Source organism: Mauremys reevesii, linkage group 4 (assembly GCF_016161935.1).
Source record: "Mauremys reevesii isolate NIE-2019 linkage group 4, ASM1616193v1, whole genome shotgun sequence".
Lineage (NCBI taxonomy): Eukaryota > Metazoa > Chordata > Testudines > Geoemydidae > Mauremys > Mauremys reevesii.
Window position 1 is genome coordinate 119,718,907 of NC_052626.1, and position 16,922 is coordinate 119,735,828.

Consider the following 16,922-nt stretch of genomic DNA (forward strand, 5'->3'; position numbering starts at 1 on the left):
ACCCCTAGGTGCTGAGACTTCAGCTTTCTGCCCTGGGCCTCAGCGAGTCTAATGCCGGCCTTGGTTGGCAGCACCCCTGAAAGCTGCTTGCAGTCCCCAGGGGGCCAGAGACCCCTGGTTGAGAACCACTGCCTTACACCATGAATCACAGAAATGTTCAGGTTACTGCCAGTCCCTGCCAGTACCTATTTCAAAAGGTAATAGAAGCTTCTATAATAAGCAAGCTCTAGATCTTCCTTAGGACTAACACAGGCTAATCAGCTGGGGATCTCTTGCTTATGCCTAAAAACATTTCCTCCCAGAGTCCAAGCAGCATACGGATAATCGGTTCCTTCTGTATGGGGTTTTTATCAGTTTCCCCGCCTCCCCCCTCTCCCAGAGCCTCAGTGTGCCACGTCCAGGAGCGGCCCTGGACAGTGCTGCAGCACTGTATCTTCAGCAGGACCTGAGCTCCAACCAGATGACCCAGAGCTCGCAGCCCCTCCCCTTTACCACGTGGCTCTGAGTGGGAGGAGCTCAGGCCCTGCTGGAGCCATGCTATGCTGCAGCGTTGTCCAGGGTGGCCCCTGGACGCGGTGCACTGAGGCTCTGGGAGACGGGGGAGGCAGGGGTAAGGGGCTGGGGCTGGGGGGCGTTGGATAAGGGGCAGGGAGTCCCAGGGACAGGGAGTGGGGTGGGGGGGTTGGATGGGGCAGAGGTTCTGGGGGTACGGTCAGGAGACAGGGAACAAGGGGGTTAGATGGGGGAAGGTGGAGGCGGGGCCAGTGCTGGGGGGGAGCCTCAGAAGCCCCACTTCCTCCCCCCAGGTGGCCTTGCCAACCCCTCCTTCCAGCCCTGGCCTGGCTCCCTTACTATGCCCCTCAAAGCTCTAAGAGCTGCGCTGGTGGCTCGGCATGCTGCGGCTCGGGGAGGGGGGGAGCCTCCCCCGCTGGGAGCTCAGGCAGGCCAGTCAATACGGTCCCGCGGACCGGATATGACCTGCAGACCAGAGTTTGCCCACACGCCCGCCTCTTTAGCAACCGGTAGTTTCTAAATTTAACAACCGATTCTTGCGAGCCGGTGCGAACTGGCTCCAGCTCACAACTGCAAAAATCCCATTTGAATTCTCTCACATTGCGCTTCTCGCCCTGGCAGGTTACAGAATAACATCCACATTTCCCTCCAGGTCATCCCATCCTCCCAGGGGAAGGAACTGGCTGCAATGGAGCTGGCTCAGGTAAGAGATTATCAGGGAGCTGGTGGTAGGTTCTGCTTGGAGGGAGAGGAGCAGTAAATGCATAGGAGGCTGGGAGCTGCTGGAGGTGGTGGGAGGCAGGAAATATCTAGGATGGAGAAAGGGAGGGGAAAGGATGTGACAAACCTGCTCAGGCTTGTGTAATAGAGGGTTTGATGGGTTGTCACCCTGGGGTGCAGTCTGGGGGGGCTTCTGGGAACCGCTGTGCCCTCTAACCCTCAAGCTGGGCTGGCCTTTCTCACACTGCTTTGCTGGAGATTCTCCCAGCCTCTCTGGACCCTATCACCAACATGACAGCACGTGGCGCCATGCACCCAACTAATCCAGTATTATACCATCTTATAGTACACAGGGATCGGTATAATGTAAGATCATTAATATAGTTCGCCTTCCCCTCGATATGGGAAAGATATGCACAACAAGCTTCTGCTAACCAAGCTGAGATTTTCCCCGGACACTTCACTCAAAATACGCTGGTTAAGATAAAGCATAAAAGAAGTTTATTAACTACAGAAAGATAGATTTTAAGTGATTATAACTGATGGCAAACTGATCAAAGCAGATTACTTAGCAAATAACCATAACCTCAAACTAAGCCTAACGTACTAGATGGATAGAATTTGAATTAGTAATTTCTCACCCTGACTGATGATACAAGCAGTCCACCAAGTTTCCATACACAAGCTAGAAATTCGTTTACCCTGGGACCAGCACTTCCCCCAGTTCAGTCTTTGTTCCTTAGGTGTTTCCAGTTCTCTTGTGTGGGGAATGAGGCCAAGAGATGATGTCACACCCCACCTTACGTAGCTTTTCCATATGGCAGGAACCCTTTGTTCCAAACTCAAGTCCCAGTCCAGTTTGTGGAAAAATACAGGTAACAAAATGGAATTCATTGTCATGTGGTCTGGTTACCATAGTATAGTAAAGAGTCTTGCACTGTGCATACTTATAAGTTATGGACACCACTGGAAACAAAGATTGAGAGGCAAGGGAGCCCATCAGAAGAAGGCCTCCTTCAGTTTACACTGTCTCGGTGACCTGCAAAAATGGTAACTAAGAGAGGTGTTTTATCCACTTCCTTATGGTAATAGGATGGCTATATACCATATCTGCTCCTTTACTCTGATTACAGCAATGTCAATAGCTGCCCCAACACATATGTGGCCTTTGGGAAGTCCATAATTAAGCATCAAGGATTAATACTCATGATTTACATCACTTATTTATTAATAATTCTAATATATGAATGCGGCCCAACTGCTGAGATACTGCATAGCAACCTAACTGCTAAAGCCCGCCCCTTCGTTCAGAATCCTGTGGGGTATTGCACCTCTTGGTGATTACTTGTTAGTTTTTCAAAATGTGGAGTCAAAATATCTCACCTGGGAGTCTCTCCTTATCCTGAGGCCTATTCAGGTAAATCCCAGACTTCAGCAGAATCACTCCCACAAAGCCTCAACCTAATATAAGGCCCTTAACTGTAGCAAGCTCAGGCTGTGTTTACAGTACCGTGGCCAGCTGACCTACGCTGCACAACTCCAGATTCGTGAATAATGTAGCCGGAGTGAACATAACTTAGGTTGAGTTACTGCTGGGTGTGCACTGCGGGGGGTCGACGGGAGAGCATTGGGGTAGAGTACAGGGGTTGACTGGACAGCCATCTGCAGTCAATCTGCGGTTGATTTGGCGGGTCCGAACTAGACCCACAGAATCGACCACCAGTGGCTCAATCTCAGAGCGTCGATCCTGGCTGTAATGTAGACCTGCCCTTAATATCCCATTTATCTATGTTCACTTCCATGCATGTTCCAAGCTAATAAGCAATTTTCTGATAATGACATTTTATCTCTAGCGAGTATAAAATTGCCCATGAGACGTGAGACTAGGTCAAAGATCATAAAATCAGGTCGGTGTCAACAGGGGTGAGAGTTTGGAGTGACTCTTGGCCCCCCACTCCCCATCTGCAGCAGCCACAAGCTGTCTTCCCTCCGGGGTCCTGGGATCTTCGAGCCTGTCCCTCCTGAGGTTGCGTGGCCCAGTTCTTGTTTCTTACATTCTCCTTTTCCGGAAGAATTAGAGGCTGTTGCTCCTGAATTTCAGTGTTTAATTCCCCAGCCTTCTCCACACACTGGGGGAGTTTAATTCTCCCTCCCATTACACCTGAATCACTAGATTTCCTAATTCCCCAGAATGTGCTTTTGCAATATCACAGTTCTGGGACAGCTAAGCCTCTGACCTGCCTCCATGGGGTGCTCAAGGATTGGCCTCTCGGGTATCAGGCCTCTAGCCAGCCCCTCTCTGTGGGTAGGGACCCACATGCCTCTCCTTTTTGACCAGGTTTGAGGATTGCAGCTTCTCCTACACTGTGTTCACTGGACTAACCTCCAGTTCCTGTGCTTTGCTGTCTCTCCAAGGACTGTGAGCAGTGTGTGTGTGTGATAGAAGTGGGAATTTTGGCGATACTTCTATGATGCCAATACACACTTCAGTTTCCCTCTGTGATTGGTATTGCTATGATTAGAAAGAGCAGGAGACATGAGGTGTTTTGTCACATAGCTGTCATGGGGTGATATGAATGGGTGGGTCATTAAGACTGGCTGGGGCCAACCTACATCAGTGGAATACCTGACAGAGACAAGGGAATAATTGTCACCTGTCCATGGGAGGATCTCAGCTTGGCTAAGTGTGAAGCATTTATGGACTCGTTATGTTTTTGGGAGCAGGAAGAACTGGGTTTGCAGATGCAGGGAGCTCTGCTGGAGTGAAGACAAATGGACAGGCACAGTGAAAGGAAACCAAACTGTTTTCTGCAGCAGCATGGCTCAAGGGCATTGGCCAGTATGGACTATATTGTCTTCTTTGCATCTCTGTGCTAATCTAAGGACTTTCCAATGCTGTGTTTCAGTTGACTAATAAACCCTGCTCTGTTTTAAAAGTCTGCCCAGTGCCACAGCAAGAACTTGCTGAGGTGCATCGAAGCATGAGTGAGGAACTGTCTCTGCACAGGAGTGTCGTTCAGCTGGACCTGCTGGGCAGAGCTCACAGATTGAAATAGGAGTGTTGAAGCCAGAGGCTCAGTCATAGGTGTTGAAGCTACATAGCCTATCCTTGTGGAAGAGTGGGACCCCTTGGGGGTCTAGCGCACTCAAGGGGCACCTCCCAAGGACTGTTTAAAAGCCAGGGTATTGCACAGATCCTGTGGATCCATGACAGTGCGCCAGAGGTTAAGCCTTATGGGGAAAAGATATAAAACAAGAAAAGGATCTAAATGTGTATTTACCATTGCCCCCTCATCAGTATTCGTGGGAATCCCTGATCCGTTCCAAAGTGTATTAAAGCCTTCCTTAAAGGCTTACCTCTTGGTTATCAGGTCATGTCAGTTTTGTTAGAGGGCTTTCCCTTCCCCAGCCCACTTTCCTGGTTCTTGTCATGCAGACAGCAAGCAGCAAAGGATCAGAAGTCTGAAGCGCAGACAAAGTGATGTTTACTGGGGATAGTTTCCAAGCAAGCAGATTCCGAAGCCCTTCACACTAGTCAGGCTTATCTCTATATGCCGATAGAGTCTGTTCCCCAGTGTCCCCCTTCCCAGCTCTGACGCCGCAGAGCGTTTACGCAGCATGCCCCTTCCCAGCTCTGATGCCGAGGGCCTTGCATGTGTCCCTGTTCCCTGTCTCACCCCCTTAACAAACATGATTCCAATTTCCTTTCCCCCTCCTGTCTGACCCCAGTTTATACAGTAATAGTCTCAGCTATACCGTAACCAATCATTTTACTGAAATTTAACTAACCAATTCTAACATATTGTAACATAATTCTCTAGCCAATTATATTCCACTATGCTAATTAACTTACACCCAGCAAAATTAATTGTACAGCAGATGGAAATAATTAGAGAACGAGACAGATTGACAATAGAAAAGTGGGGGCCATAAAGATAAAACCTACAGAAATGAGGGTTTCACAACCACAACCATTGAGAAGGGATTTCTTGCCAGACCGGATGCTCTCTTAAGATCTGTTTATTTATCTGGTGGTGATGGGCACTATTGGGACAGGATCGTCTTCCTAACAGCCCAACCCCACCTTACTTCAGTGTGACGGGTTTGGGAGGTGAGGATGTGACCGTTCGCTTCCCAGCTTATGGCTGCCCCTGCTCCTTAGCCAAAGGCCTTAGCCTACGAACAAGGGCTCAGACTCTCTTAGGGAGAGAAGGCCCAGACACAGGCAGACTGGGATTTTGGTTCTTTGTTTTATATCCCTGTCACTAGCTAAGTGATAAAAATACACCTAAGTTCTTAAAGTCTAGGCCAGTACAGGCAGCCTGAATATCTCTATTCTAACAGTGGGTTCTACCCCTTCCCCCATTCTGTGTCTGTCTTGTCTATTTAGATTGTAAATTCTTCAGGGCATGGGCCAGCTACTATTCTGGGTTTGTACTTTGCCTAACACAATGGGGACCCACTGTTAATTGGTCCTTAGGCACTACGGTAATGAATAGATGGCCTTGGGATGTTACTGCTTAAAAATGAGCTGGGCTTAAAGTCATGGACTATTCCCTGTGACAAGTATCCCACAAACTCCACTGACCTCCCTTCTTTTCTTTGCCTGGAGTATAGTTTCCAGTTTCCAAACTGAATGTGACCTCGTGGTTGGAAGGAGGGGAAGAGCCGTGGGTCCCACACCTCCAGGGCTCTGAGAAAGAAGTGCTCCCGAGAGCTGCCTGCACAGGTGAGAGTAGTGGTTCCTCACTCTCCCGCTCGGAGGGAGGCCACTCGGTCTAGTTGCCTTTGAGCTTGTTTGGCCCAGGCACGAAGCTGCAGGACAGTCTAGGGCCCCTGTCTCCACCCAAGGTGGAGCAAGGCCCCCCAGGTCCTCTCGTTCCCAGCCCCACAAAGTCACAGCCAGGCCTTAGCCTGGGCTTGGGGAGGCTCAAGCTGCCAGCTTGACTTAAGGCTGGCTTTAGCCTGGGCGGGGCTCAGGCAGCCAGCAAAGCAACAGTCTATAAGGGAGCTGGTAAGGGAGGCTCCTTCTCCAGATCAGGAGCTTCCCTGTACAGTGTAAAAAGTCGGCTACCCCAGGGTGGGGTGGCAGGGGGACGTGAGCCCACCCTACTCCACCACGTCCCAGCCCAGGGCCCTGGCAGAGGCAGGATTGGCTGCTCCTGCGTCGGCGGGTATCCAGCCGCAACATGCAAACAGAGCTACACCCAGCTCCACAGCTGGCTGCTCCGTGGCTGCCCCTGGGCCACTTCCTGCCTCCCCGGGGTTTGGTACCTCTCTCTTCCAGGGCTCCTCAGGCTCCTTGCGGTACACTGTGGCCAGTGGTCTGGGCTAGTCCTTGTCGGGATCTCCCACTTCTGTGGCTATGGGACAGCCAGGTGTAAGTTCCCCTCCTGGGGAACTTACACCCAGCTGGAGTGTCCTTCTCCTCCGGGGATTCTGCCCCAACTGGGCTGCAGGGCCTGCCTCTTATACTTCCGGCCTAGCCCTGGCATTTCCGGCAAGGGGGCGGGGCAGGCTACGCTCCGCCCACCACGGGGAGGGTAGGGGTCCTCGCTCTCCGTTCAGAGGGAGGCCACTTGGCCTCACTACGGTGAGGAATTGGTTAAACCAACTCAAAAACTGTCTGTGAATACAGGAAACATTTGGGATGCCCTACAAAGACCTTGTGAGCTCTCCAAGTTCAGGATTGTTCTCTGCAGATGTGGAACCATTATGGCAGATGTCACTCATGGCTTCCTACCTATTCTGACTGACAACTGGAAGCAGGTCCCTCCCCAATCTCGCTTTCTCCTGAATGATCTCATGAGATACAGACCAGAACTGATCCCTTCCTCTCTCCTCTGGGGAAGGGTTTGGGAAAAATCAGATCCTGATAGGTTTGATCTCTCCTGCACATATTTTGGTTTGTTCATCCCTTTTCCATTCCTCTCTCTGAGATTCCTTTCTCTCCGGCATAGGGAGTGACCTATGTCTGGATTCTCTCTATCTCCCATCAGGTGATGGGATGGCGAGTGAGAATGAGGAGGAGAAAGCCCAGCAGGAAGATGCTGAACAAGTAGAACCACATGGAACATTATCAGGAAGATCCAAAGGGAATGTTTCCGGGAGTTGTGCACTCCCAGAAAAAGCAAAAGACTGTGAGACTCAGCACAGGCCAGAGGAAAACTTCAGTAGCCATTCAGACCTAATTACACGCAAGAGAATCAACCTGGAAGAGACATGCTACAGATGCCATAAGTGTGGGGAAAGCTTCAATCGGAGCTCAACCCTTCTCACACACTGGAGAACCCACACTGGAGAGAAACCCTACACGTGCTCTGAGTGCGGGAAAAGCTTCAATCGGAGCTCTGCCCTGATCACACATCGGAGAATCCACACAGGTGAGAAACCTTATGGATGCTCTGAGTGTGGGAAACACTTCAGTCAGAGGCCACACCTTACCGCACATCAGACAATCCACACGGGCGAGAAACCTTATGAATGCTCTGAGTGTGGGAAACGCTTCGTTGATAGCTCAACCCTCATCTCACATCAGCGAATCCACACAGGAGAGACGCCCTACACATGCTCTGAGTGCGGAAAAAGCTTCAATCAGCACTCTCACCTTATCACACATCATAGAATCCACACAGGAGAGATGCCCTACACATGCGCTGAATGCGGGAAAAGCTTCAATCAGAGCTCAAACCTTATCAAACATAGGAGAATCCACACAGGTGAGAAACCTCATGGATGCTCTGAGTGTGGGAAACACTTCATTCATCATTCAGCCCTCATCTCACATCAGAGAATCCACACGGGTGAGAAACCTCATGGATGCTCTGTGTGTGGGAAACGCTTCAGTGATAGTTCAGCCCTCATTTCACATCAGCGAATCCACACAGGAGAGAGACCCTACACATGCTTGGAGTGTGGGAAAAGTTTCAGTCAGAGCTCAAACCTTATCACACATAGGAAAATCCACACGGGTGAGAAACCTTATGGATGCTCTGAGTGTGGGAAACGCTTCATTCATCGTTCAGCCCTCATCACACATCAGAGAATCCACACAGGAGAGACGCCCTACACGTGCCCTGAGTGCGGGAAAAGCTTCAATCAGAGCTCTGCCCTGATCACACATCAGAGAATCCACACAGGAGAGACGCCCTACACATGCACTGAGTGTGGGAAAAGCTTCAATAAGAGCTCAAACCTTATCACACATAGGAGAATCCACACAGGTGAAAAACCATATGGATGCTCTGAGTGTGGGAAACGCTTCATTGATAATTCAACCCTCACCTCACATCAGCGGATCCACACAGGAGAGAAGCCCTACACGTGCTCTGAGTGTGGGAAAAGCTTCAATCAGAGCTCAAACCTTATCAAACATCATAGAATCCACACAGGAGAGAAGCCCTTCACATGCTCTGAGTGTGGGAAAAGCTTTAGTCAGCACTCACAACTTATCTCACATTGTAGAATCCACACAGGAGAGAAACCCTACACATGCTCTGAGTGCGGAAAACGCTTCAGTTATAGCTCAGCCCTTACCACACATCAGAGAATCCACACAGGTGAGAAACCTTATGGATGCTCTGAGTGTGGGAAACGCTTCATTCATTGTTCAGCCCTCATCTCACATCAAAGAATCCACACAGGAGAGAAGCCCTACATATGCTCGGAGTGTGGGAAAAGCTTCAATCAGAACTCTACCCTGATTGCACATCAGAGAATCCACACAGGAGAGAGACCCTACACATGCTCCGAGTGTGGGAAAAGCTTCAATCAGAGCTCAAACCTTATTAAACATCAGAAAATCCACATGGGAGATGCCCTAAGGATTAGCTGAGTGTAGGGGTATGTCTACACTACTGGATTATTCCAATTTTACAGAGACCGATTTTTGGAAACATTGTATAAAGTCGAGTGCACGTGGCCACACTAAGCACATTAATTCGGCGGTGTGCGTCCATGTACCGAGGCTAGCGTCGATTTCTGGAGCGTTGCAATGTGGGTAGCTATCCCATAGTTCCCATAGTCTCCTCTGCCCATTGGAATTCTGGGTTGAGATACCAATGAATGATGGGGCAAAAACAGTGTCGCAGGTGATTCTGGGTAAATGTCATCAGACAATCCTCCCTCCGTGAAAGCAATGGCAGACAATTATTTCACACCCTTTTCCCTGGATTGCCCGGGCAGACGCCATAGCACGGCAACCATGGAGCCTGTTCAGCCTTTTTTCGCTGTCACCGTATGTCTACTGGATGTTGCTAACAGATGCGGTACTGCAGCGCTACACAGCATCATCCCCTTGCCTTTTGCAAATTAGCAAAGAGGGTTACCAGCTCTACTGTACCGTCTGCTGCCTTGCAAGTTGACAATGACGGTTACCAATCATACTGTACCATCTGCTGCTGTCATGGGTGCTCCTGCCCGGCCTCGGTGAGGTCGGCCGGGGCGCATGGACAAAAATGGGAATGACTCCCCAGGTCATTCTCTTCTTCAAGTTTTGTCTAAAGGGAGAGTCAGTCCTGCCTAGAATATCAGGCAAGCCTACTAAAGAACCAGAGAGGCAAACAGCCACTCCGGGTCAGAGCCCCGGACATCCCACAGAAATGATGAGCTGCATGCCATTCTAGGGGGTGCCCCTGCAACACCGCCACCCATTGCTTCCCTCCTCCCCCACTCCTCCTGGGCTACCGTGGCAGTTATCCCCCCATTTGTGTGATGAAGTAATAAAGAATGCATGAATTTGAAACAACACTGACTTTATTGCCTCTGCAAGCAGAGATCAAAGGGGGGAGGGGAGGGCAGCCTCCAGCTGCTATGATATTCCAGGCAGGAGTGAATCTCCAGGAGACAAAACTTAAGGAAGAGAATGACCTGGGGAGTCATTCTCATTTTTGCCCAGGCGCCCCCGGCTGACCTCACCGAGGCCGGCCAGGAGAAGTCATGAGACGATGATGACGGAGATCAGTCATACTGCACTGTCTGCAAGAGAAGGGAAGGGAAGGGGATGCTGCTGTGTAGCGCTGCAGCACCGCGTCTGCCAGCAGCATCCAGTAGACATACAGTGACATTGAAAAAAGGCGGGAAACATTTTTTTTCCCTTTGGTTTCACAGAGGGAAGGTGGGGGGGGCTGATGACATATACTCTGAACCACCCACAACAATGTTTTTGACCCTTCAGGCTTTGGGAGCTCAGCCAAGAATTCAAATGGTTTTCAGAAAGTGCAGGAACTGTGGGATAGCTACAGTTATCAGTCGCCCCTCCCTCCGTGAGTGTCCATTTCATTCTTGGGCTTTCTGGTACGCTTGTCTCAGCTCCTTAAGTTTCACGCAGCACTGTGCCGAGTCCCTGTTGTGGCCTCTGTCCATCATAGCCTTGGAGATTTTTTCAAATGTTTTGGCATTTCGTCTATTGGAACAGAGTTCTGGTAGAATAGGTTCATCTCCCCATACAGAGATCAGATTCAGTATCTCCCGTACGGTCCATGCTGGAGGTCTTTTTTTGATTCTGGGACTGAATGGTCACCTGTGCTGATCAGCGCTCCACGCTGGGCAAACAGGAAATTAAATTCAAAAGTTCCTGGGGCTTTTCCTGTCTACCTGGCCAGTGCATCCGAGTTCAGATTGCTGTCCAGAGCGGTCACAATGGTGCACTGTGGGATAGCTCCCGGAGGCCAATACCATCAAATTGCAGCCACACTAACCCTAATTCGAAATGGCAATACCGATTTCAGCGCTACTCCCCTTGTCGGGGAGGAGTGCAGATATCAATATTAAGAGCCCTTTATACCAAAATAAAGGGTTTCATTGTGTGGACGGGTGCTGCTATATTCGAAATAAACTCGTAGTGTAGACCAGGCCTAGGAAAACCTTCAATCAGAGCTCAAGCCTTATTAGACATCAGAAAATCCACATGGGAGAGACACCCTACACATGCTCTGCATGTGGAAAAAGCTTCAGTTATAACTCAAAGCTTTTCACACATCAGAGAATCCATGGTGGAGAGACCCTACACGTGCTCTGAGTGTGGGAAAAAGCTTCAGTCAGAGCTCAAGCCTTATTAGACCTCAGAAAATCCACATGAGAGAGAACTGTAATAAATGCCTTGACTAGGGTTGGCCAAAGATTTTTTTTTTAATCACATTTGTTAATTCCCCACAAAGTGATCTTCACACCATCTTCACCGTGGTCTCTCAGCTCCTGCAGATGAGTTGCCTGCTTCTGCCTTTTGCAGCTCACCCTTCTTTGGGGTCAATCCTGTGATCTTTTCTATCAACTCTTTTCCTTTTGAGTCGTAGGAGTGTGTGTCCCTCCAGCTAGGAATGTTCTTCAGCTCCAGGTGGGGAAGAGAGGTTTGATCCCAACAAGCTACACTGAGGCAAAAACTACCTGGGCCTTCCATCCACTAGGGCTGTACATGGCGTTGGCAGCTCAAGTTAGTGATCTTGGTGTAAAAAGACAATTATAGTTGTAGTGCAGCTGCAGCCCAGGTGCAGTGGTTGGCATTAGCTTTCCCCTTTTCCTAGTCTAAACAAACCCTGAGCATCACAGTTATACTGTTCCCCTTTCAAAGCAATTGTTAGTCATCAACAAATTGTTTCGTTCCCAGTTGCTCTGATGTTGCTTCAGGTTGTGCTGGAGAGCAAATTGTTACTACCACTTTTCTCACTTAAAATATATTGAACTACAACAAAGAGAAGGAACTGGGAGGGATAGCTCAGTGGTTTGAGCATTGGCCTGCTAAACCTAGGCTTGTGAGCTCAGTCCTTGAGGGGACTATTTAGGGATTTGGGGCCAAAAGCTGGGGATTGGTCCTGCTTTGAGCAGGGGGGTTGAACTAGATGACCTCCTGAGGTCCCTTCTAATCCTGATATTCTATGAACAGGGCAGGGATAGGGGAAAATCTCACTTCACCCTCTCTAACAACAGAAGCAACTAGGGTAAGTCAGAGGGCTTCCCTATCACCATCCCAACCCCTCTGTTGTTCAGTTGGGAAGGTCAATATTTTTTCTAAAGGTCTGTGAAGAAGATTCCCTGGTAAATGACTTGGAACTAAGGTTAGGGGGTTGTTACAGGAGTGGGTGGGTGAGATTCTGTGGCTTGCATTGTGCAGGAATTCAGACTAGATGATCATAATGGTCCCTTCTGACCTTAAAGTCTATGAGACTATAAGATACCCATGCATTTGGCCCCCAAAGCAGTTGTGGCCCAGGCCCTGCAGGAGGTTGCTCGTGAAGAGATCTCCTTCCTAATCAGGTGCGGGTTGCCTATTATTTGGGAAATGCAATTCCTATCTAGGTAGGGAAGGGGAAAATGGAAGTGATGTTTCTGTTCAGTCACCCCTGGGCAATGCTGCAAATATGTAGAAAATGAAATCCGTGTTGAATGTGATATAGCTGCAGAAAGAGACCTATTTTCCATAGATACCTGACATTTGGTGTTTTACAAGGATTCTAAGCCACACCTGAATTTAGTCCCTAATTTAAATCTGTGCCACCAGATTAAAGAAATAAAGGGCATATTGGGGGGGGGGGGGGGTTATACTTCACTATTGCTACTGATCTTTTGTGTGCTTGGTGAAGAATTCTACACCAGAGAAGTGTAAAATTACTCCAAGAAAAGTCAAACATTTGACAAGGACTCAGGTAGATATCGCATGTACTAGTGGTTGATTTTTTGCCCCAGAGATGGATGGCCCAGGTAAACTATTTTTAGAATGCTGCTCCCTAGTTAAGTGGCATTGGTCTCACTCCTAAATGATGCCATTATTAAATTGGGAACAACTGTCTTTTACCATTTGGATCCAAACTTTCATGAAGCACAGAGAGAAACATCTGATTGCTTCAGAGCCAATCCATGCCCATGGGTCCCAATCTGGCTGCCTTTTTGGACAAGAAGCAGTTCCATGCTGGGCAAATGATGGTAGCCAATGAGGGAATGTATCAGATTCCAAGTTCAGACTGCAGGATACATAAATGCTGAGTCCTGACTCTGTGATTTGGTCTCTTAGGGCAGGTCTACACTACGGGGGAAAATCGATATAAGATACGCAACTTCAGCTACGTGAATAACGTAGCTGAAGTCGAAGTATCTTATATCGAATTACTTACCGTCCTCACGGCGCGGGATCGATGTCCGCGGCTCCCCATGTCAACTCCGCTACTGCCGTTCGCGTTGGTGGAGTTACGGAGTCGACATGAGCGCATTCGGGGATCGATATATCGCGTCTAGATGAGACGCGATATATCGATCCCTGAGAAATCGATTGCTAAACCGCCGATATGGCGGGTAGTGAAGACGTACCCTTAGTTTTGCTATTAAGTTTTAAATGCATTTGTATCACTTCTCCACCTGCTGCTACTCTGAAAGATTAGAAAATGTGATAATAGAACACAGGTGTTTTTTCTCTTGATGCAGCCTTCCCACGTAGCATGAGAGCCCTTCCACCTACACTTATGGGAGAAGACCCAGGGCGAAATGAACTCTCATAAATGGAAGGCTCCTAGGTTATTGTGGAATGTGACTTCACACAAAACTCAATGGTGGAAATGGGAATTAAGAGAAAACTGCCCTATAGGTTTATATTTTGTAATCTTTGAATAAGTTGTTACCAGTGACAATGAAATTAAACATGAAGTTAATTAGTGTAAAGTAAGAGGCTGATTATGTGATAACTTTCAGTGTTACTATATAATTCAGGTTTTCTTCTATTTCTCTCCCTGCCCCTCCTACTATATTGGAAATGGTGGCTAATCCTGAAAAGTAAAACCTCACTCCAAAGGAATTAGAGCGGGGGAACATGTGAGAGAAATAGCATGTATGAAAATAGAGCCCCAGTGTAGACTGTAATTATTTCTCTTTCAAATGGAATTTATTTTGATAAACTTTAAAATAAATATTCTGTGAAGAGGAAAATTGCTTGAGTCAAGATGTGTAACCTTCTACTGAGTTAGAGGGTAACAGCCACAGAGTTCCCTAATTTGCTTGTTTGCTAAACAAAAACACATCGGGCAGGAGAGGTCAGAATTTAAAATGGTGATGGATGCATGATGATTGATTTTTGCAACCAGTTATTTTTATGGGTGCTGAGACCCTTTTGAGGAGGCCAGCTGTTAGAGCCCAGCTGTTTAACCCTCAGGCCTGGCAATGGAAACCTCCCCATAACTGGCCTTTGTTTCTTTCATGTTTGATACCTTTGGGGTTCACACGTCCACACTGCATGTGGTTTACGACAGCAGATACTTTGAGAAAACTGCCGGGTTAAGTCGGGCTATTCCAAACTGACGTTGGCTCAAACTCTGCCTCACTTCATGTAGAGTGGGACATGTCTGTATCGAAGGATTAGTTCACACCTGATTTGCCCAGAGACCTCGCTGGAGGTGTGGTAAGGTGGGGTAAGCTGGAATCTACAATAATAAAGTATAAAGTAAGGGTGGGAGTCCTTCAGCTTTCAAATCAACAAGCGTGTTCTGTTCATTCTCTCTGAAGCATCTGGCACTGGTCACTCTCAGGCAGCACACTGGGCTAGATGGCCCATTGGTTTGACCTAGTATGACCTGTCTTGTGTTCTTATGTAAGTCATCTAAGAGAGACTGAAAAGACTGCTAGCCCGAAGTGCTGGGCCAGCTATGCCAGTACCTGGTTCCTCAACTGCAGCTACAGGTCTTGCTCCATGTGACTCCAAAGCCGAAGAGCTGCAGAGATCCAACCCCTCGTAATCTTACCATTTATTTTCCTTTTTCTATTATTAGTGATGCAATAGTGAAATCTAAGGAGAAAACTAATTCACTTTGAGGCTGTGGGCTAAATATAAGCAATAATTTGGTTTCGGTATTGAAATGTTCAGCTGGCTAAAACTGGGATGTACTGCCTGGGTGAAAACCTCTGATTGGGGTTTTGACACCACTAAATATGCACCTGCCTCCTTGGGTTGCTGTTCTAGGATTTATAAGGGTTGATTTTCTGCTGTATTCATCTGATGGTTTGACTAAATTGACGACTTGATTCCAACGCAATATCCTAGTTAACTTGTTGATTTACTGATTTGACCTGAACTTTATCACTGTATTGTTTCATAGAATCATAGAACTTAAGATCAGAAGGGACCATTATGATCATCTAGTCTGACCTCCTGCAAGATGCAGGCCACAAAAGCTGACCCACCCATTCCTGAAATAATTCTCTCCCTTGACTCAGCTGTTGAAGTCCCCAAATCCTGATTTAAAGACTTCAAGTAGCAGATAATCCTTCAGCAAGCGACCCCTGCCCCATGCTGCGGAGGAAGGCAAAAAACCTCCAGGGCCACTACCAATCTACCCTGGAGGAAAATTCCTTCCCGACCCCAAATAGGGCGATCAGCTGAACCCCGAGCATGCGGGCAAGACTCTCCAGCCAGACACTCAGGAAAAAGACTTTCAATATCCCAACATTGACCCTCGGTACTAATTACCAGTGGTGGCATGTTATTGACTAAATCACGTTATCCTATCAAACCATTCCCTCCATAAACTTATCAAGCTTAATCTTAAAGCCAGAGAGGTCCTTCGCCCCCACTGTTTCCCTTGGTAGGCTGTTCCAGAATTTCACTCTCCTGATGGTTAGAAACCTTCGTCTAATTTCAAGCCTAAACTTCGTGACTGCCAATTTATATCCATTTGTTCTCGTGTCCACATTAGTACTGAGCTGAAATAATTCCTCTCCCTCCCTGGTATTTATCCGTCTGATATATTTAAAGAGAGCAATCATATCTCTTCTCAACCTTCTTTTGGTTAAGGAAAACAAACCGAGCTCCTCAAGTCTCCTTTCATATGACAGGCTTTCCATTCCTTGGATCATTCTAGTGGCCCTTCTTTGTACCCATTCCAGCTTGAATTCATCCTTCTTAAACATGGGAGACCAAAACTGCACACAGTACTCCAAATGAGGTCTCACCAATGCCTTGTATAACGGGACTAGCACCTCCTTATCTCTACTAGAAATACCTCGCCTAATGCATCCCAAGACCGCATTAGCTTGTTTAACCCTTCGTTAGCTGTGTAGTATTTATAGTCATTTAGCCTTAGCGATGTATGTTCTTGGTTTTATTTGTTCATGTTAATAAAACATGAAACTGGGATATTGAGTCATTTCTTTCAATAAGCAACAGGGGCTGGAACTGTGGAGAATGTGAGTGGAGATCAGCCACTCCACGTCTGAGTCTTATCAGATTCGTCTAAATTAACACTGTGTTTCCCAAAGGGGAGCAATGGAGGGGGCATCTATCTTAGCTCCAGCTGTGGCCGGGTGGGGAGAGCTCAGACCATCACAAGGGAAAATAAGCTCCCCTACCCAGGCTTTCAGGAATTTGGGGAGGGGTACAGTGTGTCCGAGTGAGGAGAGATCAGTGAGGTGGGGCTGATCTGAGTAGGGGTCAGGGGTCTTGCTCTGCAGTCACTCTCATGGCCCTGCCCAATCCTTACCCCAGTCTGGTTTGCCCAGGGGTTGGGCCTCGTCAGGCCAAGATGGGGTTGGAGCTCTGGTTGGAAGGGCTGTAAAAGGTAGTGAACAGTTTGTAGATTTCAGCCAGTAGGGTGTTGGTAGAGTAAAGGTGTGTGTGTTAAAGGGATGCTGCTGACAGAGGACAGGATGAAGGTGGTGCAGGCAACTGTAACTGCATCTCCTGCTTTTCAGAAGTTTGAGTTTTGCGGCTGCAGAGG

At 48.1% G+C, this 16,922-nt stretch overlaps 1 protein-coding gene across 1 annotated transcript in view; it reads left to right on the forward strand.

The window, feature by feature from the left end:
* LOC120404793 (zinc finger protein 850-like) overlaps positions 1–16,922 on the forward strand; it is a gene marked incomplete at its 5' end in the record, with an annotated part of 508,632 nt that overhangs the window by 327,971 nt on the left and 163,739 nt on the right. Inside the window, one exon of the mRNA XM_039537789.1 lies at positions 7,529–9,049. Coding sequence (XP_039393723.1) covers positions 7,529–9,049 — 1,521 coding nt within the window. The remainder of the gene's footprint in view (positions 1–7,528; positions 9,050–16,922) is intronic.